The 22,666-nt window shown below is 46.4% G+C and overlaps 2 protein-coding genes across 4 annotated transcripts in view; one reads left to right on the top strand and one right to left on the bottom strand.

Moving 5' to 3' along the window:
• Positions 1 to 10,574, bottom strand: part of kdrl (kinase insert domain receptor like) — a 42,197-nt gene extending 31,623 nt beyond the window's left edge. The window contains exons 1-3 of the mRNA XM_084684731.1: positions 10,002 to 10,574; positions 3,174 to 3,270; positions 1,522 to 1,727 (exon numbers count right to left, since the gene is read on the bottom strand). Coding sequence (XP_084540857.1) covers positions 1,522 to 1,727; positions 3,174 to 3,270; positions 10,002 to 10,062 — 364 coding nt within the window. The 5' untranslated portion in view covers positions 10,063 to 10,574. The remainder of the gene's footprint in view (positions 1 to 1,521; positions 1,728 to 3,173; positions 3,271 to 10,001) is intronic.
• A 1,645-nt stretch (positions 10,575 to 12,219) lies between these two features.
• tex11 (testis expressed 11) lies at positions 12,220 to 22,561 on the top strand. Of its 3 annotated transcripts, none has more exons than XM_084684724.1 (29): positions 12,220 to 12,515; positions 12,859 to 12,971; positions 13,065 to 13,149; positions 13,406 to 13,485; positions 13,632 to 13,712; positions 13,821 to 13,940; positions 14,156 to 14,236; positions 14,359 to 14,444; positions 14,557 to 14,614; positions 14,750 to 14,845; positions 14,932 to 15,013; positions 15,129 to 15,207; positions 15,333 to 15,484; positions 16,867 to 16,952; positions 17,071 to 17,208; positions 17,873 to 17,975; positions 18,064 to 18,188; positions 18,328 to 18,413; positions 18,765 to 18,818; positions 18,920 to 18,960; positions 19,099 to 19,185; positions 19,298 to 19,368; positions 19,620 to 19,733; positions 20,005 to 20,077; positions 20,208 to 20,357; positions 20,512 to 20,620; positions 20,770 to 20,890; positions 21,476 to 21,643; positions 22,280 to 22,561. In XM_084684724.1, exons 2-29 carry the CDS (start codon positions 12,879 to 12,881, stop codon positions 22,349 to 22,351), a joined length of 2,691 nt encoding a protein of 896 aa, XP_084540850.1. In that variant the 5' UTR covers positions 12,220 to 12,515; positions 12,859 to 12,878; the 3' UTR covers positions 22,352 to 22,561. The 3 variants fall into 3 exon arrangements, with proteins under 3 accessions (XP_084540850.1, XP_084540848.1, XP_084540849.1); XM_084684722.1 differs by having other exon boundaries at positions 12,221 to 12,507; XM_084684723.1 differs by having other exon boundaries at positions 12,221 to 12,511.
• The last annotated feature ends 105 nt before the right edge of the window (positions 22,562 to 22,666 follow it).

Genomic DNA, 22,666 nt, shown 5'->3' with positions numbered 1-22,666 from the left:
AACAAACATGGAATATGATCTAATAAGAAGTTGAAGGGCTTTGAAAGGAGAGTGGGTAGACTAAACATGGTACAAGCATGCTGTCAGAAGGTCGGAGGGTTGGTGGGGGGAGGTCAGGGATCAGGGATCCAAGATGGTAAAGGTAGGAGGAAAAGTCACCAGTGGGTTATAAGTTCATCATCCATTCAAGACAGGACAGGACATTTTTTGCTATGACTCTTCCTTCCTTCCACTTTTTATAAAAAAGATGTCTAAACTAAAGTATTGCAATCATGTTGCAGCAGGCGACATACTGTACGGCATACTGTAAAAAAAGAAGAAGCTGTAATTAATGTTACAAGGCATCATGCTCTAATTATTCTATTCTCCTGTCGTGCTCCCAGGAAGGTGTTTACGTGCTGTTTGTCAGCTGATTACAGCTCACACCACATGTCTGAGAGGGCCCTGGGCCACGGGGTCTGGGCCAGGGGGTCTGGGCCAGGGGGTCTGGGCCAGGGGGTCTGGGCCAGGGGGTCTGGGCCAGGGGGTCTGGGCCAGGGAGAAAGCAGCACTGCTGTCGTGTGAAGCTGCAGGAGCCACGGGAGAGGCTGGAAAAACAGAAGCCGGAGCAGGAAATAATAGTCAACGAGCAGAGCTTCCGACGCAATCACACTCTCCTTCCCGCTTCCACAAGAAGTCGGGAACCAGTGAAATGGCCTCTCTCTGTCAGAGGAGAGGATGAGAGAGAGAGAGAGAGAGAGAGAGAGAGAGAGAGAGAGAGAGAGAGAGAGAGAGAGAGAGAGAGAGAGAGAGAGAGAGAGAGAGAGAGAGAGAGAGAGAGAGGGGAGAGAGTCTCACTTGGTCTAAATCCCCCATGAACATGAAACCTGCCCCCCTGTATCCAGCTGCAGTCTGATATTAGTCACTATAAACCGTCCACTCCTCCACATGTGCTGCTTTATATCCATTGCAGTAGGCTAAATGAGGTGTAGGATGGAGTCTTTGCTTAATTTCTCCCCCTCTCCCTCTCGTTTTTTTCTTCAGCAGGACTGGATGTCTTCCAGCTCTTGTATCATGCAGGAAGACGTCAGACTGCTCGCTGACCGGGTCCCGGCCACTGGCCATTACCGCCACTAAGTGCTGGTGTGTTTGTTGGCTCAGTTGATGGCATACTGTTCTGTCAGTGTCATCTCATCTAGAATCACTGTCATGGTGGGAAATATGGTGATATAAAACTTGTGGGCCCTGTGTTACAAATTAACATATGCGATAAAAACAAACTAACAGAAAAAAACATTATTCTTATTTTAAACTAAATTCACACGATGGAGATGACTAGCTTCCAATTAGACTGAAGAGGACATTGTCAACACTGGGGATTTAGCAACTGGATTTCTCTGTATTGTTCCATCACTCTTCACACCCTTTAATGAAACACATATTGTGTGAACTTGGAGTGTGTTTTTGTTTTTATGCGAGTACTAAATGAAAGGTACAAGATGGTAAAGAAATGTGCAACCCTAGTTGCGGCATAAGGCTTACCTTTCACATAGACGTAGGCTGAGCTGGACAGATCTGAGGAGCTGGACGTGTACGTGCAGCTGTACAGGCCCGTGTCGCTGGGCTCCAGGTGATGCACCAGAAGCTGGCTGCAGTATGCCTGCAGCCCGGGCCCACACTCCTCCACCTGCACCCCCTCCGACGCCAACCCCCTCCAGGGCAGGCTCCAGAGCAGCGGGGCCCAGCCCCTAACATCCACAACAGCACAGATCATTTGGTTATTTCTAATGTTATTACAAAGGAGGGACGAAATGTTTTAGGCATTCAATATTTCAAAATCCTTTGCATTTCATTGTGTGCACTCTGAAAGGAAGGAGATGGAATGGATCCCAAGGTGTTGACAAGCCTGGCCAAGCAGCCCTTCCTGCATCAACTCCCCTGCAGCACCACACTCCTGGGCCACTACCCCTGGGTCATCCTCATGTCATCACCTGCCCTAACGGCCTGGGCCTGATTGTTGCCCTCTGGTGTCTAAGGCACTAGGCTCAGAGGAGACCATTAGATTTACGATAGTCATTAAGAACCAACCACTGACCTCCAAGTTGCTGAATCATTATGGCCTTGACCAGTGTGATTCATTTTCCCAGAAAGTAAATGAGCGAGTGTCAACAAATGATGCCTGAGAATTTAGTCACAGCACTTGTTTCGGTGTTCAAATGATGTTTATTTTGAAGTGTTTGAGGAACGTTCCGATGATTCCGAGTCGCCTGATAAACCAGACTTTCACATGGGAACACGGGCTCCCTGGGATGAGGATGCATGAATAACACACATTTCCAAACAGTGTCCATTTTAGAGGTCTCATTAAAGCGATCCCAGAGGAGCTTCAAACATGTCTTGCATACCACTGCTTTAGCACACAGAGCCTACGGGTCAAGCAACTTCAAACTCTCATCTCATCGTTAGGGAGCAGGGGCAGCACTGGCCAGACTTTGTAGCACATGGCCTTGTAGGGAAGCGTTGCATTAGATAGGCCCATGGGGCTTAGCATTCCTGGCGAGCCTACAGAAATGATGCAAGGCTCTCTAAACGCTTAACAAGCGTGTGCTGGGGGGGTCTGGGCCCTCCAAGGCCCCAGACCCCCCCAACTTCTCCTCCCAGAGGCAATTGGAACCTATTGATAAATGGGGACCACGCTGCTTCCTGTTCCTGGTTGGTCGTGTCATAGTCTGTGGTCTGACTGTCCTAGAGCCTCTCTCACGCCCTCTCTGCTCTCTGTCTCCTGCTCTCTCTCTCTCTCTCTCTCTCTCTCTCCCCCCACCCTCTCTTTCACCTCCGCTCGACCTGTCAGTCTAAAAGGGCCTTTATTGCTGCTGTGATGGAGACCAGAGGACAGGCAACACCTGGGCCTGTACCAGGATTCACCCCCTGACCCAGGTCTAATAAAAGGCTAAAGGGAGGGGGGTGTGTGTGTGTGTGTGGGGGGGGGGGGGCAGGAACCTTTAGTGCACGGTGCTACAGTAGAGACACAAATCTCTATCGTGTATTTATCAGACAGACTCACTATGTCAGTACTAAAGAGAAAAACAGTTACTGAAAAACGACACATCACACCAATGTTTCTGACCAGGGATTTCACTTCACTAATAAACGTGTTGGGTTTCTGTGTGTGCTGCAAAGTGTGTGAAGGGTACCTGCAGGTGAGGTTGAGCGAGTTCCCAGTGTGAAGAAGGTGTGTATCCCCAGAGGGCAACAGCTGAGGGCCAGGCAGTGTCTCTCTCCCTACCATCCCTGCAGAACACACACACACACACACACACACATACAGCATTTACAATATGTATTTACAGTTCGACACACATCTGCATTGCTTTACAACATCGATTCATAGTAGCCTAATACGACCTAAGGAAATGGCAGTGTAACAAATGCACTGTGAATTGTTCTCATGAACCAGACAGGCCCTCTCCATGTGCGATCATTTTGTGCTGCTCGGCTTCTGACTGTTATGCAAGTGGCTCTCTGCTGTGAGGGCGAGGGCTGGGGCTGTTTACGGAACACACACTGGAGGGACAGCACAGAGCTGCAAGGATACTGGTCTGGAAGGGCCTGTTCCTGATGATGAGGTATGTAAGCCAGTGAGTAAAAGCAGTGGGTGTTGGGGGGCTGGGGCTAAGGTGGCTATGGGGCTTTGTGTGTGGGTCGAGGGGAACATGAGGAGCAGCTGTGCCCCTCAGCCAGAGGGGTCACCCCAGTCAGAACCGGGGAGAACAGGGAAGACCCAGTTCTCCAGCGCTTCCTATGGATCAAGCAGTCAGTCTACCGCAACTTTGTGGGTACCTCTTTTCCTCTGTTACATAACGTCTCTCCGAATACATTTTCTGGCCAATTGACTTTGACATTCGCAGTGACCTTGCTGATTTGCTGTACGCTATTATTACATTTGGTGAGAGGAAAGAATGAGTTTGAGGGAATTTAATACTCCTGCTTGGTCTGTGGCCAGCTGAAGCTGGTCAGCATAGGAAGCACTGTCATCCTTTCTTCTGTCGGTGTGGCGTAACAGTCTCACTTGTGATTTCCTTCTTTTCAGTTTACTCCCCAAGCAGTTTGGGTACTGTCATTGTGTGGGTGGTTTGTTTACCAGTCAAAGAAGTTTATTGGATTTTCTCTTGAGAAATGTCAGTTGTGTCTTCAGGGAAACTTGTATTTGTATCAGACTGTACCCAGAAAGACAATAGAATTACACAATATAACTTATTCCCTGGCCAGGCCCCATCCATTTCACCCTCACACATAAACACATGCACGCACTCATACACACTTTTTATATTTGTTTCATGTACAGTTCTGAACAGCTGTTGCCCAAGAATGAGCTGACCATGCCAATGTTGGCACTCAATTTCAACTTCCTCCTGAAATGTTATAACATCATTGTTTTATAGTCCAAGGTTATTTGGAGGGGAGGGGGTGTGGGTAAATGTATTTGGATGACTAAACACCAGTATTGTACTCTATAGTCTACAGACACTATTCTAGTTGTATAAAACTAATAACTTTTCAAGCTTATAACATGGCATAAAGAATGGTAAGATATGACATGTTTCTCAACTAAATTCTACATGAGAGGAATGTACTGATATCACAATTTGTCTTGATTTGTTAAACATAAAATGCCTGCAAAATGTTTTGGTCCGATTTTACTGTATGCATGGTTCCTAATTAGGTTATGGTAAGTTTACAGTATCCCATTACTTGTTTAATGTTTTACTTTACACCTGGGATTTCCCAGAATACTTAATTACAGTATTTTCTTATTCGTTCTAGGTCACACATCAGTGCTGTGCATAAAGTGTTTCAGATAGAGTAACACACACACACAGACATACATACACACAAACACACACACACGCACACACGCACACACTAAAATGACCTAGCACCTACCTGGCAGGCAGCTTATCTCTTAAAACCTGTCCGTTTTCCTTGCTCTCTTCAGTAACTGACAACAGATGGATTAGCAGAGGCAGTCCACTTAAAAGACGCCCTGCCCCGTCCCGTTCTCTATCTGGACCCCCACCTGCCCTGATGCCTGCCCAGCACTGAACTCAGCCTGTCTCTCATACCGCCCTCACTCACCCCACACCCACCAAACAGCTGTGTGCTGCATTCCTTCAGCAGTTTGGTCTGAGAAATGGAAAAAATGGTGCAGGTTCCGAGGGCCACAGACCTGTTTTTCATTATTGGTCATTAACAATTAGAATGGGGGGAGAGAGAGAGAGAGAGAGAGAGAGAGAGAGAGAGAGAGAGAGAGAGAGAGAGAGAGAGAGAGAGAGAGAGAGAGAGAGAGAGAGAGAGAGAGAGAGAGAGAGAGAGAGAGAGAGAGAGAGAGAGAGAGAGAGAGAGAGAGAGAGAGAGAGAGAGAGAGAGAGAGAGAGAGAGAGAGAGAGAGAGAGAGAGAGAGAGAGAGAGAGAGAGACCATGTTTAGCTGCTAGTGTTGGGCTTATGTGCCATTGATCGATTTGTACACCATGTGTACAATTTGTACAAATTCTTAGCATAGGATAGAGTGTTTGGGAAACATTTGTGGACTCCACTTGGAGGAAGTGAAGACGTTTCTCTTCAGCCCACACAATGTGGAATTCCAAGTTCTGTTCTAAAGTATTTGTCATCAGGACTAATGCTGAAGCAAATATTTAGCCTGAAGGAACAAACTAAAACTCCAAACAATGACAAATTCCAATGTTGCAACAAAAAACTTTTGTTAAAGTAATTTAAAGCTAATTCCTGTTTGGTCCCAATTGAAATCATTGTATTTTCAGGACCCCAAAATACTGCATCCAGTCAATTAATTGTGTAATCCCACAATTGTCCCATGATAACGTTATTACTACTTTAGAACAGTAAAACAAGCATATTATTTGACAAAGAAACAGAGAAAGACCAGAGAAAGTGAGGGAGAGAGGGATCCATAAAAGGTCCAGCCTCAGAATCAACACATTTGCTTCAGGGCATACTGGCAATGTGTGGTTTGGGATATTGTGTAATAGATGTCTTAACTGTAGAGATGACTGTACTGTCACTGTCCCTGACAGGAAATCCCTGCTGTTACAACCCTTGAAGTTGAAGGCATAATGTACGGAATTCCCTCATCTGTGGTTGGTAGTGCATGGCTCCCTCTGCTTCCTGTCCCTGCATGTAGTCCACCAGCAGGCCTGTCTCTGGAGGGTGGATGGGAGAGGATATTTTTTGGGTCTTCAAGGGGAAAACAACTATTTGGAATAATGACTCCCTCGTTTAACCTTGCCACTCACTTCGTTTGTCGTTCTAACGGGCAGAACAAAAGGCAGAGAAAGGATGGCGGCGGTGGTTGGGAGGCTCCCCCCTTTTGTGAAAAGGAAGGGTGAGGGTCAGAGGCTTGTGAGTCACCTAGGCTGCAAGTGTGACCATGGACACAGCAGCACAACGGGAGCTAGAGGTAGTTAGTCACAGAGAGGCTCCTAACCACATCAGGTGGTCAGGACTGCCCTGACTCTAATGGATTCCAGTCAAATTCACAAAGAGGACAGTAAAATACGAACTTAGTAAGAGCACGTTTCATTTCAGTTCCACTGGATGTGACGGTGGGTTTGTGAGGGAGCAGGGAAGTTAATCCTGTGCCATTACTTCTCTCTAGTTCATTGCTTCATGGCGGGACTGTACCACCATCTGTCTGCAATGTCATTTTGTGCTGTTGGTTTTCACGGTGAGTTGAATTCGTTGGGGCTGTCAGAGCAGGAGAGACGAATTCACAAGATGTTCTATGCACTAGTGGCAGATTTATAATGCTGAGTTGAAAACCTTGACAAGAGTCAGGACCACCTGCCAAAATAAGAAGTTGCTACTACAGCGCTGCTTGTGGCTGTGAGCTACGGTTTCTATGTGCTGGAATATTCTCTCACACTGGGTCTTTCTGCAGCCACTCCACTTTGCCAGCAGCAAGGTTAAGACAACAGTTAGAAAGACTGACTTTTTTATTAGCCGTAGATTTGTCTATGGAGATTTGGAGACAAAATGCTCTGGTCTGCCCTTTAAAAAAGCAAAATAAATGAACATCTGGTCGCGATGGGTGGCCAGCCCATTTGTCCAGGCTATATGGACTTGAGCACAACTAACAACAGAGTATCCTACATAAGTGCAGTCCTATTAGGTCTTTCACTGGCTAGACCTGGAGGATCCTTGTTCTGTAGTATATGATTAGGACCGGCAAACAGACAGAAGCTCCTTGAAATTGAAATCTCATGCAGGGTTAAACATATATATATTGCTGGCTCAGGGCAGGGTATATATCATAAAGTGGGGGATGTTTCAATTATCCTTGTTAAGAACAGTAATAATAACAAAAACAGCCCTTTAACATAAAACATCCCGTAGCAACTTAATGATACTTGCAGCCCTATTTACATTCTCTTTATCCAAGATTCCATCATGGACAGAAGATGTAAGAGATCTGGGGGATGAGCCAAGTACAACTATGTTTACCAGCTATGTTCATATTTCACTGAAAAATAACATCACGCTTGTGACGATATTGGCTCCAGTTGGACAGAGAGGTATTTCTTGGAGTGTGTGTGTGTGTGTGTGTGTGCGCGCATGTATGTGTTTGTGAGTGTGTGTGTGTGTGTGTGTGAGCATGCGAGTGTGTCTCTACGGACGAGGGCACACAGCCATTGAGGGATGAGCTCCTTGTGCACTTGGCTGACCTCTACTTATCACTCTCATTCTCCACTTCATCTCAAGTGCCCAGGGAGGGGAAGAAAAACGACTTAAAAACAACTTAACTAGAACATTAACTCCTCAAGCCCAAATAATGTCGTTAAAGCACACTGGTCCATATAGTTTTGATTTGACATCACAGACCAACTGACACTGTATAGCTACACAGTTTCATGCTTCAGTTTCATGTTTGCTCATAACATTCCATTCACCTAATTCAACTTCAATTCAACAGTGATTCATCATCACGGGTTGCTTCCTTTTCCCCAGTGGGTGTGCAGAGTGAGTGTTCCCAACCACACATCATGAATACGGACGTCCCTATGCAACAGAGGGTTCAGAGAGTGGCAGAGTGCCACTTCTATGAGCAGAAACTGGACAGCCCTGTGACCTCTGTCAAAGCTGTGTGCCCTATATTAGAGCCCTGCGTGCTGTGTTACCCTGCGTGTCCACTACAGTGGAGAAGGCGGCGCGGCGGCTTGCAATTCATTTTCAATGAAACCGGGCGTTGACGCTCCCACAATGGCCTACGCGAGCGCCAACGCCCGGTTTAATTGAAAATGAATTGGAAGCCGACGCGCCGCCCGCTCCGCTGTAGTGGACACGCAGCCTAAGAGCTCTGATACTGTCAACAGGCAGGACGGGAGCAACGCTGCACTCTGCTGCTAACTGACAAGCAGCCATGCATCCCGGTTCACAGTGAAATATGTGCTGGTAATATGGGCATCTGTGGCATCCTTTGGCAAGACTAAGCCTTCCTTAGTTTTGCATCACTTATAGCAACAAGGAACATACTGATGCAGTTTGAAGATACTGATGCCAACCAAGCTATAGTAGACAAAAAAAATGTAACCAGAAAATGAATTTGAAATGTTACAACTTTTAAACAGAACCTATGACTTAAACCTCTCTTAAAAAACACACACACAGGCATGAGTCGGCACAAACAGCTCTCAATCTTGAGACATGTGACTCAACTAATGACCCTCATGCAAGCTCCACCACACCAAACAACAGTCTCCCTTTAACCCCCCACCATTGTCTTGAGGTTGAGGCTGCCTGACACACTCTGGACTGCAAGGAGCTCCGGGAAGAAATCTTTACTCAGGTAGCGTGTCATGATTCCGTGACCTCCACGGGCCAGAACAATTCCAGCGTACCTCCTGCCCCGCTGTCCGCTTCCTCCTAATGTCTTTCCCACGCTCCGTGTGTGGACAGTGAAGGAAACCTACTTGGAAACATTGTAGACAAAGCGACAAGGACTGACACAGTGGCAGAGAGATAGAGTGGGGGCAATATTTCCTCTGTTTAGATGGGCTGTTTATTTGGACACTGGAAGGAAAGCATGTATCTGCGTTGCACACCAGGCAAGGCACAATGCAGAGGAACATCCACCTTTTATACTACATCTTGTTTTTCTGTGGAGAAGCATCAAGATAGCCAAGCTGCCAAGTGACAACAATTGTGCTGGCTTTGTCCTCAATGGAATGTTTAACTACTTTTCGCTCTGTTGATCTTATGATAACAATTGTTAGAAATAAACACCATTACCTAAAGCACCAGTTATATTTTCACATTATTGCCTCCTTGGGGAACTGTTCCATAGGCTAATCTACAGACTTTCACAACAGCCTATATCCCACGTGCTTATGATGATTTATCAGCCATACACAAAAGGACACTGAGTGAATTGTATTTTCAAAATATTACATGACAAACCAATAACTCAGGTAAATAAACAAAACAAGGTGGAGCATCACTCAACACATCCCTCATTAACCTTTACATTGCAAGGGTAAGATTATTCTAGCGGCCACATATATTTATATATCAAGTGAACATTTTAAACCTATATTTCTGTTGATTTAATTTAAATTCCAATCAATTCTCGACAAAGTGTGAAAATAAGATCAATATAGGCATTATCTACCGACTCACGTAAATTGTTTAAATTGAATTATTGAGAAACATAATGCGGCGCGTTAGGTACCCTTGAATCCTTTGAAGTAAGCGCACTCGTTTGAAACTCGTTGCACCTTGAATATAAATAAGTCAAACTAAACTTTAAACACAAAACACACAAATAGCCTACCATTTTGTCATTATAGTTAAAAAAGGTTGTCAATCAGCCACCAATATCGGATTGGTAAAATAGGCTACATCCCATATAACCTAACATTCAAACTTAAGTAGTTGAAAAAGTAGTGTTCATTTAGGCTATAATCAATCATAAACAATGACAATTAGGATTATCATAAAATATTCTTACCACTTATTGATGTGAAACAATGCAAGAGGAAAAATATCAGCTTTGCACAGCATGGGGCCATTCTTTCAAGGGATTCCCCAATAAAATCCCAAGAGGTTATCAAAAGAGTCTCAGGTAAATGTCCAGTCCTAAAGAGGTTGAACACGTTCTTAAAATGTAGATCGCAAATGCATTAGGATTTCAAAGTAAGTCCAAAAGAAAACACTTGAATAGAAATATGCGATTCAACAATCCTGAGCATATCCCATGCTGCGTTTTCATGGGAGCTCTGGCGCGCAGTTCAGTCTCAACTCTGGAAACTGTGCAACTGAGAAGACTGATGAGTTGTCTCCCGGCGGCAGGTGCGATCGCGCGACGTTTCTCCGCCCTCCAAGCGTGCTCTTAGTGAATGGAATTTTAACAACTCACTAAGTGTTTAAGTGCTAAGTGTTTCAAAAAATTAATACTTGGACTTTTGAACTAGAGAAAGTTAAGTGAAACATCAACCATCCATTCCCTTGCCAGTGGTCAGTGTGTTGTCATGTGAAACTGTTGTGAATTTATCCTCCCTCCACAGTATTCAGCGCTTCTAACAGTTCATGCGCTGCTGGCAACCTTTATAGACAAGGAGGAAGGATGCGACGTCACTTGCTCAGGGTAAGAGCAGTTATGTGGATCCCAGAACTTCCCGACAACCTAAACAATCTGTACAACTATATGACTTTATAGAACATTCTAATAGTAGCCAACTCAATACCGAATCAGCATTCCACAAACATTAAGGACGTGATTTAATACCTGTAACAAGACAAATCCTGTATCGATTTACCCAATGAACTGAATATCGCTAAACTGAGTCAAGACAGCTGAACATATTTTGTCTAGGGCGCTCAAAATAGCAGAAGGGAAGGTAGATGTCAAACACAGGTAAACAACTGTTGGAATAAATATTTTCAAAATGTATTATTACATGTGGAAACAGGATATTGAGCTTTTATATCATTGTAAATAATCACCACAGGTTCTCCTCAAGCAGCGGTACCACATGGTGTGTGTTTGTGTGTGTGCTGGTGTGTGGATGTGCTGCAGACTGTTTTTCTTCATCACTACAACAAAGGAGCAACGCAGCTCCTATAGCCTAGTGGTAGATACTGTAAATATGAACATCCTGCCTCACCTTTCCACCCTTCCTGTCAGGAATAAAGAGACCATCATTTTGAGGACTTGATCCACAATGGGGCAGGCGTCCTCCCAAGCTAGGCTGTGTTCACTCATAATCCCTGGACAACTGATAGGTGCAGCCCAGCACCATATGTGACGCTTGTGATGAACACCACTCTTCTCTTTCTGCAGTGGGAAAATGGTGATATGAGAACTAGGGAAATGATAGATAGCAGTAGGAGTCATGTCATCTGAGGAGAATTTGACGGGGTGAGATTCTGCACATTACAATCAGACCACGATGACTTGAACTCTGCCCCCTCTATGTGGCTGATACATGCCAGCTCTTCAGCAGTATAAGTTTAGTTAACTTGGATGAAAAGCAGGTTGTGGAGCAGAGCAGAACATAAGCTAAGTCATCTTTCTAGCACTAGAGAGAAGTGTAGTTGTTCTTTTCTCAAGATGAGTCAACACTCACTGGGTTGTGCACTACACAGTGTGATCACTGTAAGTCTCCAGAGCAGGGCACATTCCCTTGGTGCAGGAGGGCAGCAGATAAGAATCCAGCTGAAACAATTGCTGGAAGCTGTGAGCAGAGAGGAGTGGAGTTTTAAGACGTTTTATTTTAGAATCTGGTGCTCAAAACACAATAAGGGGGAACTGGCCACGTCTCCACACACAGCTTGCAGTCTTTTTTCTGACACAACAATACAGTCTCAGTTAAAGTATTGGGATAACAAAAAGAAGACTTTGTTTGCTCAGAAGACTTTGTTTGCTCAAATAACCAGAGTGTAAATGTACTATAATCCAGAACCATTGAAAAAGGCTCTGTAGTTATCTACACTTGTTAGTCAACAGTCTGTTTTTCAGACATGGCACAGAAGCATGTCACTTTGAAAAACACTTATTTTACAATCTTGTCTTTATTCAACTAGTACTCCATGACATTGTTTCAAGTTCAATAGAGAAAGGGGGCTGGTATTTTTGTTTGACAGAAGTGATGAAAAAAATCAATAGGTCTGGCATTGTAGGCCTACTGTGAGTAGGCTACCATCTAGAGGCTAAATAGTGGTACTTTCCCAAATGCTGTTGATGGCAGCAGCAAGCGTCAAAAAAGAATACATAGAAACTTAATTAATTTTTAAAAAAATGTTTTAACTATAACTATAAGTCTATTAACAGTACAATCGCTCCCCCCAGGAAGTGGAACAGATCCACCTGGCATCGCTCGAGCTTTCCTCTGGGTTCTAATTCCCCGTCACTGACGGCGTCAGTATTTGAAGTTGTGGTTTTCTAACTATCTAGTTAACTTAGTTGGTTCTTAAAAAAAAAAACAACATGGAAGGCCTTGTCTCGAAAGTGAAGTGTAAGTAAGTAAGTGGGTTGATTAAACAATAATTATGATTATCAATCTCAATTACTGTTACCTGAACTGTAAAAGACCTGATGGGAAAAAATGTAGCTTGGTTAGCTTGCCAACTAGCTCGTAGAAAGAGACGTTAGCTAGCTAACTAAATCGGAGCTCGTGAGTGAATAACGTAGAGGTGAGGCTGCACATTTTACTTAGTCGCTGTATAACTACTAAGTAAATATTATTTATGCTGCTAAAAACAAACATTGTTGGCACTCTATGCTGCTGGCTTTATCATCGCTGGTTGTTACAAACAACTGTTTCTCTTCATTCAGCCTTCGTGACCCTTTCTTGATGTAATTCTAGGTCTCACAGAGAATCTGTTGATGAAACATCAAGCAAACACTGAATACATAATTGACAAGCTCTATGGTGAAAGCTCTGTGTTAGAAGACTATCCAAATTCACAGGATCCTCAGGTAAAGAGCATTTACACATATGTAGATTTATCTAGCGTTATCCATGTGTCATATAACATGTGTGTCATTTTGGCATATCTGGGTATTTTTCAGCTAGAAGAATGTGCAATCCAGCTGTGGAACTGGGCAGTTACTAAACGTGTTGGTACAGCTATTAATGAGCTCCAGAAAGCAAAAGGTAACTAAGAAAGCTCTCTAGTAATCAAGTAATTACCGCGGTAATATTCTTATAATCGCGATTATAAGAATACATCCGATATGTGATTTCTGAAAGTCTGTTTAAGGATTAAGATTTAGATTTAGAATGGAGATTGACTCATCTTGGAGTCAAAACACGTTGTTCACTAATAATATACAGTGTGCAATAAGGCTAACTGAAATAGCTGAATCTGATGGCATGTGTTGTTGTGTTGCTGTTGTGTTCCTCTTGATAGTGCGTCATGTTGCTTGCTGTCTACTGTACTGTTGTGATACGGAGAATCCAAAAGAGGGCGCTGTCCGCAAGCAGATTTTGGTATAATCAACCATTTAGTTCATTTCAATTTAATGACATTAGTATTCGGATAAACCATGTAACCAATCCAATGACAGTATAATACTACATTGTACTATATTAATGCGCACTTTCAATTATTATTATTATAATTTATATTTTTACAGATGGCAAGCAAGACAGGGAGAACATGGCTGGATTGCAAAAAGCCCCAGCTTGCAGATCACTTTTTAAATCTAGCGGTCAAAGTAAGCATAGTATTTTCCATCTTGAACACGTATTTCCACAATAATAATGTAAGGGAAATGGCCTCAACCTTCTTTAAGCCCTAACACAATCACCATGTTGCACCGTAGAGCTTGGAGACCCTGTACAGCAAACTCATTTCCAGAGGTGATGGAGCAACTGACATCAACACATCCAAAGGAGACGTGGAGAAAGACCTGCTCCGAGTCCTCTCCTACCAGGCAGAGTCGGTGAGCTCTCAGAAATATGCGCTGTTGAGCACATGACACAATGTTAATTTGTTCTTGTGAAATCTGGCAACTTCAAAGTGACATTTTCACACACCTGCAGTAAGAGGGTGTGAGGCAGGAAAACGTGTTGTGTCTGCTCAATAAATTAAACCTATTCTATGAGTTGCATCTGACTTGTTGATGTAACTTTTGACATTGTGTCCATGTTTATGCAGGCTCTGGCTCAGGATAAGCAGCAAGAGGCCGTGGACTGTATGCAGCGCTGCAAAGACATGCTGCTGAGGCTCCCCAAAGAGGTAGGAAACTCACCCACTAAAGAGGAACTCACACAAAACCTCACAAATAGAACAATGATTTTTTGGTGAAAACATGTTGGTTACATAACAGGTGGCCTTCTTATGCTCTTTATTCCTCTCAGGGTGGATATCTCTCTCTCATGTGCTATAACTTTGGAGTGGACACTTTCAATCTAAAAAAGTACGAGGAGAGTTCTTTCTGGTTGAGGTAACGATTCTGGATTTCATCCCAACAACATGACCATATGGACAACCTGTTACAGTGCAGTGTTGCTTTGCAGAAATGGTTTTGACTAGAAACCAATTGTTTTGTTTTTCAGTCAAAGTTATGACATAGGGAAGACAAACGCAAAATACTCCCCGGGTGCTGAGGTTCAAGTAAGATCTGTGCAGCTTGTTTCCTATAATACATAACATCATACCACCTCTTACATAGAAACTGCTCCTGTATGTAGATTTAGCTTGACCACATATTTGTGCTTCGATAACACTTAAACACATCCTTGTCTTAAGGCTAAAGTTCTGAGGCTCCTAGCCACTGTTTATCTTGAATGGGACTGTCAGAAGTTTCACGAGAAAGCTCTCAATGCTGTGAGCTTAGCCAACAAGGTAAACCAACACATGATGCACCTAGAGAGCAAACATGTGTGTATAAAATGTGTCTCAATAACTGGAGATTTTGTCAAACTTGTTAGGAGAGGGTTCACCCCTCTGGACTCTACTTGAAGATGAGAATACTTCTGAGATGTGGTGCCCAGGAGGAACACATAAGAGCTGGTCAGTAGACACCTACAGTGTCATCACCCACTCACTGTGAACCATCTCTCTCTGTCATACAGTGCCATTCTTGAATGCGGTAGTCAGTGATTAAAGGACAATGTTTTCTGTTCAGGGTTTACAGAGATGCTAGACTCTGAGGTCCCTCTGGAGGTTTGTCTGAGCATGGTGAAGATGCTCATGGCTGAAGACAGGTAGAATCACACCTTCGTCAGCTCCACATTTGACCCGACTCCAGCAATGATCAGTGCATGACAACAATGACATGAATGTCAACTCCATGGAGTTGACAACTGTGCTGTGTCTGGATGTTGTACAGGGAGACGTTGGCTTTTGACTCTCTGAAGAGGGTGTGTCAGCACTTTGAGTCGTCGTCGGAGCTGGGCAGCGCCCTGGTCCTGCACATTGAGCTCCTGCTGCAGAGGGGGAAGGAGCTGCTGGCCAGACAGAAGATAGAGGACGTCATCACAGGTAGCGCACACACACACACACATACACACACACCCAGTCAGGGCTCACAATGAACGGTGTCCCGTCGTTTCTGGAGAATTCTGTTCCCCTGTTCCCCCTTCCTTGCGCGTGCGCAAAATCTTGGCGTTGTCTCTTGTTGCTTGGTTGAGCTGAATGAGATTTATGTAATGGCGTGTGTTAGCTTGTAGTGTACTCTACCTACTTTCCATGAGCATAAGGTTCATTTCTTGATGTTGGTTAGTTCATTTGCACTCAAATACAGGATTTAAAGTATAGTATAGTATAGTATAGTATAGTATAGTATAGTATGTTGTATTGCTCAATCGATTACAGTCTGGCCCTTTATAAAGCAATACAGGGATGCTGGTGGTGTATGGTACTGTCATCATTATGTATAACAAGTTGCCACAGTGTAAAAGACTGATGTATAGATGACACTTAACATAGGATGCAGGAACCTCCTTCCTTAGGCCTCCAGGGAAATCTGTTTCCCACATAATGATCACTGTCGCAAATTGCAAAGATATTTTTTCAACCTTTCAAAACTTTTTTTCAAAAACCTTTTTCGAACCTTTAGAAAGTTTTTACTATAGCCACCATGAAACAAGAAAGAAAATGGTGTATTCTATTGTGTGTGTCTTCACATTGAAATTCAGACATTGATGTGAGCCCCACGACTGTATGGATTACTTAAATAGTGTTGCAAATAACCTAGACCCATGTCAGAATGCAAAACACAAGAATTTACATATTCTGGTTTCAGTTTGGGACGGTTCATTTTGCACTTCAGGACGGTACTAGGACAGTGAGGAAAAAAGCTAGTTGCGAGCCCAGGCCACGCCCACGTAGAGGCCCCTGTCCATGAGGAAGAGGGAGGGTGAAGAGGGAGGAGGAGGGTGAAGAGGGAGGAGGATGAACAGGGAGGAGGGTGAAGAGGGAGTAGGGTGAAGAGGGAGGAGGAGGGTGAAGAAGGAGGAGGGTGAAGAGGGAGGAGGAGGGTGAAGAGGGAGGAGGGTGAAGAGGGAGGACGAGGAAGAGGGAGGAGGGTGAAGAGGGAGGAGGGTGAAGAGGGAGGAGGAGGGTGAAGAGGGAGGAGGAGGAAGAGGGAGGAGGTTGAAGAGGGAGAAGGGTGAAGAGGGAGGAGGAGGGTGAAGAGGGAGGAGGAGGGTGAAGAGGGAGGAGGGTGAAGAGGGAGGAGGGTGAAGAGGGAGGAGGGTGAAGAGGGAGGAGGAGGGTGAAGAGGGAGGAGGAGGGTGAAGAGGGAGGAGGAGGAAGAGGGAGGAGGGTGAAGAGGGAGGAGGAGGAAGAGGGAGGAGGGTGTCAGAGCAGGGAGGTGGGAGTGGTGCTGCTGAGTGTGACAGACAGCTTCTGTTTCCCCCCAGGACACCACACTGGACGACAGCTCCCCCCCCAGAGCCTCACCACTCTGCATCTGCTGCTCTGGGACAAGGCCTCCCACAACTTTGAGGTAGCAGTCACCCTGCGAGGCAGAGCAGCCGTCTGACTGTTGATTATTAATGCTCGTGTTTTTGTCCAAGGGTGGGCCCAGAGTTTGACATTTCAAAGACTGAGTGTGTCTGCTCCAGGGTAAGAGCTACTCAGAGGCTCTGCAGTGGTACAACTACTCCCTGAGCTTCTACAAGGCAGGGCAGACGGAGGGCAACCTGGCCAAGCTGCAGAGGAACAGAGCCTCCTGCTTCCTGCACCTACAGCAGCTGGAGAAGGTCGCCAATACACTCATACACATACTGTACTAAACCACACACATACACATACTGTACTAAACCACACACACACATACACATTCTGTATTAAACCACGCACACTCATACTGTACTAAACCACACACACACATACTGTACTAAACCACACACACACATACACATACTGTACTAAACCACACACACACATACACATACTGTACTAAACCACACTCATACACATACTGTACTAAACCACACACACATACACATACTGTACTAAACCACCCACACTCATACACATACTGTACTAAACCACACTCATACACATACTGTACTAAACCACACACACACATACACATACTGTACTAAACCACACTCATACACATACTGTACTAAACCACACACACATACACATACTGTACTAAACCACACTCTTACACATACTGTACTAAACCACACTCATACACATACTGTACTAAACCACACACACATACACATACTGTACTAAACCACACTCATACACATACTGTACTAAACCACACACACACATACACATACTGTACTAAACCATGCAGACCCATACACATACTGTATGCTATGGTGTCAAGGGGCAGACCTCTGTCTCAAAGGACATGAACTAACAGTGTCATTATTTAACTGTGTGTGTGTGTGGCTGGGTGTCTAGGCCAAAGAGGCCATTAAGGAGGCCGAAAGATGTGATCCAACCAGCATCTTTACTCAGTTCAGCATTTACAAGATTTCTATCCAGGAGAATAACGTGGAGAAAGGTAATCATTGTTATACAAAGTACTGTCGTTCTGTGGTGTAGGTGTGGTTAGGGCCGAGGTCTCATATGTGTTTGTGTGTGTGTCCCAGCTGTAGAGGCGCTGAAGGCCATCGGCGTGCTGGCCTGTGGTCCGGTGAGCAGCGAGGACAGACTGCTGGTGTGTGAGGACGCTGCCTCCAGCCTCCTCAGCCTGGCTGCTCAGATTGCTCTGGAGGTGGGCCTTCACACAGGGGGCGGGGGGGGGGCTGGGTGGATCTCCTGGGGAATCCAGGAGGCTGATCATCACCATCTCTGATCTAGCTGGGGGTGTGTATGTGTGGTGGTGGTGACGTGTGTCTCTCATCTGCCCCCAGAACGAGCAGCAAGACACGGCCATCAAGGCCCTGGAGAGCTTGTGTGAACATTCACAGGATGGTCCTCAAGTTCTGAAAGCTCTCAGGTCTGTTCCTGTGGACGCACACATACACACACCCATACACACACACACACACACACAATCAATGCACAGACCACACTCACTCGCCCTTAGTTTGAATGTTCGGTCAATATGTTGATAGGAACGTGAACAAACGTCTAATGAATACTTGGGTCCCATCCAGCAGTCCTCTTGGATAAAGCTGTCTCACGCTGTCAAAAATGCCTGTAAAGTTTCCGTTCCCGTGCTTCCCTCTGCTCCACTGGCCTACATTCCCGTTGGTCCTCTCCTGGGGACGTGTGCCTCTCTCTGGGCACCACAGTCAGTAGGTGAGAGAAAAGAGGCCGTCAGCTCTCTCCATTCACTGTGTTGCAGGTGTTTGGTTCGCCTGGTGCTCTCAACCCTGGAAAAAGCCAGTGAGGAGATGAGGTCAGACTGGTGTTCTTTTGACAGTAGACTGCTGCATTGTTAATGGGTGGGTTTACTCCTTTAGTTTGTAGTCTTATAAACATGCATACCTCTCTGCACAGGGATGCCAATCTGGACGTCCTGTTGTCTTATCTCAGAACGGGTGAGTATACACTATTCTTACTGCCATGGCTGATTCTTTGGTGAGCCCTCAGGGCATATTTTAGCAGTTGAGTCTTTTTGACTGCGCTGTATTTGACACTATTTAACTTGGTGTTGTTTGTTTTGTGTCACCCCCCAGCACTGCAGAGAGTGTCAGAGCCGAGCCCTGGGCCCAGCGTGGCGGGGGCGCCGCGCTCAGAGGATGCCAACTGGTTCAGGAAGATCGGTACTGTAGACACACTGCTTTACGACACCGCTGCAAAACCTGCAACATCGGGCCCATCCATCAACCTGTTTAACGTTGGCACTTTGCGGTGCCTAAACTGCGTGTGTTTCAGCTTGGAACTCGGCTCTGCAGTGTGAGAGCAGCCCTGGCAGGATGAGGGATCTCTTTGTGCTCTCCTACCAGGCAAGTCCCCATTAGCATCATCACTCTGAAAATTGATCTGTATCTGTGCAGGTGTGGATCAATAAGAGCCGCACAAGGACATAGATAAACAAATGTGTACACCAGCATTTTCAACTTTGAAAAGCTAAGCTTTTGTCAGCCATTGAAAGGAGAGGATTCTGATGAGCTTAGCCGGGACCCACTCCTAATGATAAGGAGGGACGTCTGCAAAAAGAAAGTAATCTGAGTGTGTGTGTGTGTGATATGTGCAGCTGTCCCAGCTGTGCCCTCCAGATCGTGCAGTGTTGATGGGCCAGAAGACGTGCCTGCTCATGGCTGCTGCTGCCTCTCTGGAGCTCTGCAGGAAGTCTCCCCACTCTGACCAGGTGGGCCACACACACACACACACACACACACACTCTTCCTGTGCCCACATTAGTCTCCCACATTAGTACGCTCTCCATCCACACAGATGAAAATGGACCAAGACCAGCGGAGAGGGGCAGTAAGTGACTAACCGTGCTATCAGGACTGGCGTACTGCTGTTGCTCATTTTGAATCCTGCTTGATGAGAAAAAGACACCACTAGATGGCGATGCCGAGGACCAATTGATGTCACAGTAGTAGTGTGAACGTGTGTGTGTTCTGTGTTCTCAGACCGAGCAGCTAACACAAGCCCTGGAGCACATTCAGATCTGCTGGGAGGTGTGGAAGACTCTGAAAGCCTCAGGTGCCCCTCAGCTCCTCCATTATAGACCAGCTCTCCCACAGTGCCTCTACTGTACACACACACACACACACACCGCCAAGCCATATGAGCCAGTGACATCATGATCCACATGTGATGTAACCAACCCCAGGGGACTTCTCCAAGGATCCCAGCGACACGCTGCTGCTGCTGTATGAGTTTGAGGCCCGCGCCAAGCTCAACGACCCCCGAGTGGAGACGGTGCTGGAGTCTGTTCTGGAGATGGAGTGCATCGAAGCCAAGGTGTTAGAGACCCTCGCAGGTCAGGGAAACTCTCGTCACGCCAAAACCTCACCAACACAACCACGTCAGGGTAGACGCAGCACCGACCAGTGATCATCATTGGTCAGTTCATCTGTCTGTGGATGATGTTGAGCCCAGGGCGCCTGCATGTTGATGAGTGTGTCCGTGTGCAGCGTTGGCCATGGAGCCCCCGGCCCACTTCCCCCTGCTGTGTAAGAAGGCCCTGAGGGTGGCTCTGGCCCTGCACAGGAAGCAGCCCCACACCGACCTGGCCCGCTGCAGGTGATCCCACTCCAGCATGTTCCTCTGGTCAGCCCGGGCCGCTTCCACCAGGAGCCATCACCCTGAGCTCCAGCTGGGTGTGCCCTCCGTGTGTTTCTCTCTCAACACGGATGTGTGTGTGTTTGTGTGTGTGTGGGGGACCCTCCCAGTCAGTGTGTCCACAGCCTGATCCAGCTGTCCCTGCCCAGCGGGGTGTCGGAGGTGGAGGCCAGGGTGCTGGAGGAGGTGTGGGGCTACTACGAGGAGGCCCTGTCAATCATCGTCGCCGCAGTGAGTCAACTCCAATCACAGAACAGCAACACGCGCACACCACCAGCATCCCTCGCAGCACTGTAATTACCCCCTTCCACCCCCTGCCCGCTGCAACTTTGAAAGCATCTCCTGTTTAGTTTTTTTTTTTTATCAATGGGCTTTCAGCAGCACATCAATTAGCAGATGCTTCCATTCACCATCCCCTTCCTGCCATTTGGATGCTAATGTGCTGTACAAGCCATCACTCTGCTGCTGCGCTGCTGGCCCTTTGAAAGAGGCATCACATTACTGAGCCATTATGCCGCTTTATGTACAAGGCACACACGCGCTTTCATATGCAACTCCGACTCAATACTGTACACCCTCGTATATCTGTGGAACATCCTATGATAACCCTCCGCCATGTCTGCCTCCGTGTGCGCGCGGAGGCAGACCGCCGTACGAGCATGTTCTCTGAGCCTCGTCCGCTTCCTTTCCGACTCGTGACGGTCTCCAGCACGCCCACGCAGGGCTCAGGTGAGCGCAGCCAGGCGCCCCTGAAGCGCACACACACACACACGCACAGCCAGCTGAGAGCGGTCGCTGTGGCAATCTGTTGCCCAGGCGGAGGACTTCCCGGAGATGGAGATCCTGTGGCTGCTGACGCGAGCCTGGAACACGGGCATCCTGCTATACTGCCTGGCCCAGTACCCCGCAGCCGAGAGGTGGTGCGGCCTGGCTATGAGGTTCCTCTGCCACCTGGGCTCCCTGCAGGACAGCTACCAGACACAGGTAGGCTCCCTGCAGGACAGCTACCAGACACAGGTAGGCTCCCTGCAGGACAGCTACCAGACACAGGTAGGCTCCCTGCAGGACACCTACCAGACACGGGTAGGCTCCCTGCAGGACAGCTACCAGACACAGGTAGGCTCCCTGCAGGACAGCTACCAGACACAGGTAGGCTCCCTGCAGGACAGCTACCAGACACAGGTAGGCTCCCTGGTGGACAGCTACCAGACACAGGTAGGCTCCCTGGTGGACAGCTACCAGACACAGGTAGGCTCCCTGCAGGACACCTACCAGACACGGGTACCCCCGCAGGGGTAGGGGACTGGGGGGGGGAGGGGAAGAGGGAGACTGGGGCTGGAAAGAGAGAGGGAGGGAGCAACATCAACTGGGGAAGAAAATGGGGGTAAGGTTAGAGAGGACCGGGGGAGACCAGCTGTGGAGGAGAGAGGTGGGTGACAGCTGGGTCGTGAAAAGACGGAAGTCGTTACGCTAGTGAAGTGAGATTTGTCCCGAGAAAGACTTATCCAAAGTCTTGGGAGACATCGTCTTAGTCATGTAGGGTAAACAAAGGAATGTCTTTACCTGTAAGCAGAAATACCTGGATATGCTGGTAAAACATTTTTTGTTGTCTGCCCAAAGATGTCAGGTCTCTACAGTGAAATCCTCGACAGGTTGGACAAAGCCAACAAGAGCCTGATCATGGAGGAATGAGGTTTGATGTGAGCCGTCCTCTGTCCCCGGAGACCTGGTCTACTGGTGTCTGAAGGAGGTGGATGTGTTTAGCTGTTTCATATGCTCTACTTTGTTACTGTTCTGTCTTTAGCTGTTTTTATACAGCCCAAACAATGAATTAAATGTGAAACCTAATTTATTAGTTTGTAAAAAAAGAATGTTGAAATAAAATGCACATCAATTTGATAACCGAGTCACATATTTTATTATTTTCAAACAAATAAACTCTTGTCAAGTCCCCCAAAAATAAACCCAAACAAAAAAAAGGTTGCAGGAGTCTGTTCGCTCATCATA

The sequence above is a fragment of the Hypomesus nipponensis genome, chromosome 1, assembly GCF_054491055.1.
Source record: "Hypomesus nipponensis isolate SF chromosome 1, ASM5449105v1, whole genome shotgun sequence".
Lineage (NCBI taxonomy): Eukaryota > Metazoa > Chordata > Actinopteri > Osmeriformes > Osmeridae > Hypomesus > Hypomesus nipponensis.
The sequence above is the reverse complement of the archived record's forward strand: the minus strand, read 5'-3'. Positions and strand labels throughout refer to the sequence as shown.

What these genes read in the sequence shown, in the direction of transcription:
- tex11 (XM_084684722.1), top strand. Translation starts at nt 12,480, where the DNA reads ATGGAAGGCCTTGTCTCGAAAGTGAAGT. An exon ending in AGTCTCCCCACTCTGACCAG is followed by an intron (nt 19,734 to 20,004) that starts GTGGGCCACACA and finishes CTGTGTTCTCAG; the next exon opens with ACCGAGCAGCTAACACAAGC. An exon ending in ACCGACCTGGCCCGCTGCAG is followed by an intron (nt 20,621 to 20,769) that starts GTGATCCCACTC and finishes GGACCCTCCCAG; the next exon opens with TCAGTGTGTCCACAGCCTGA.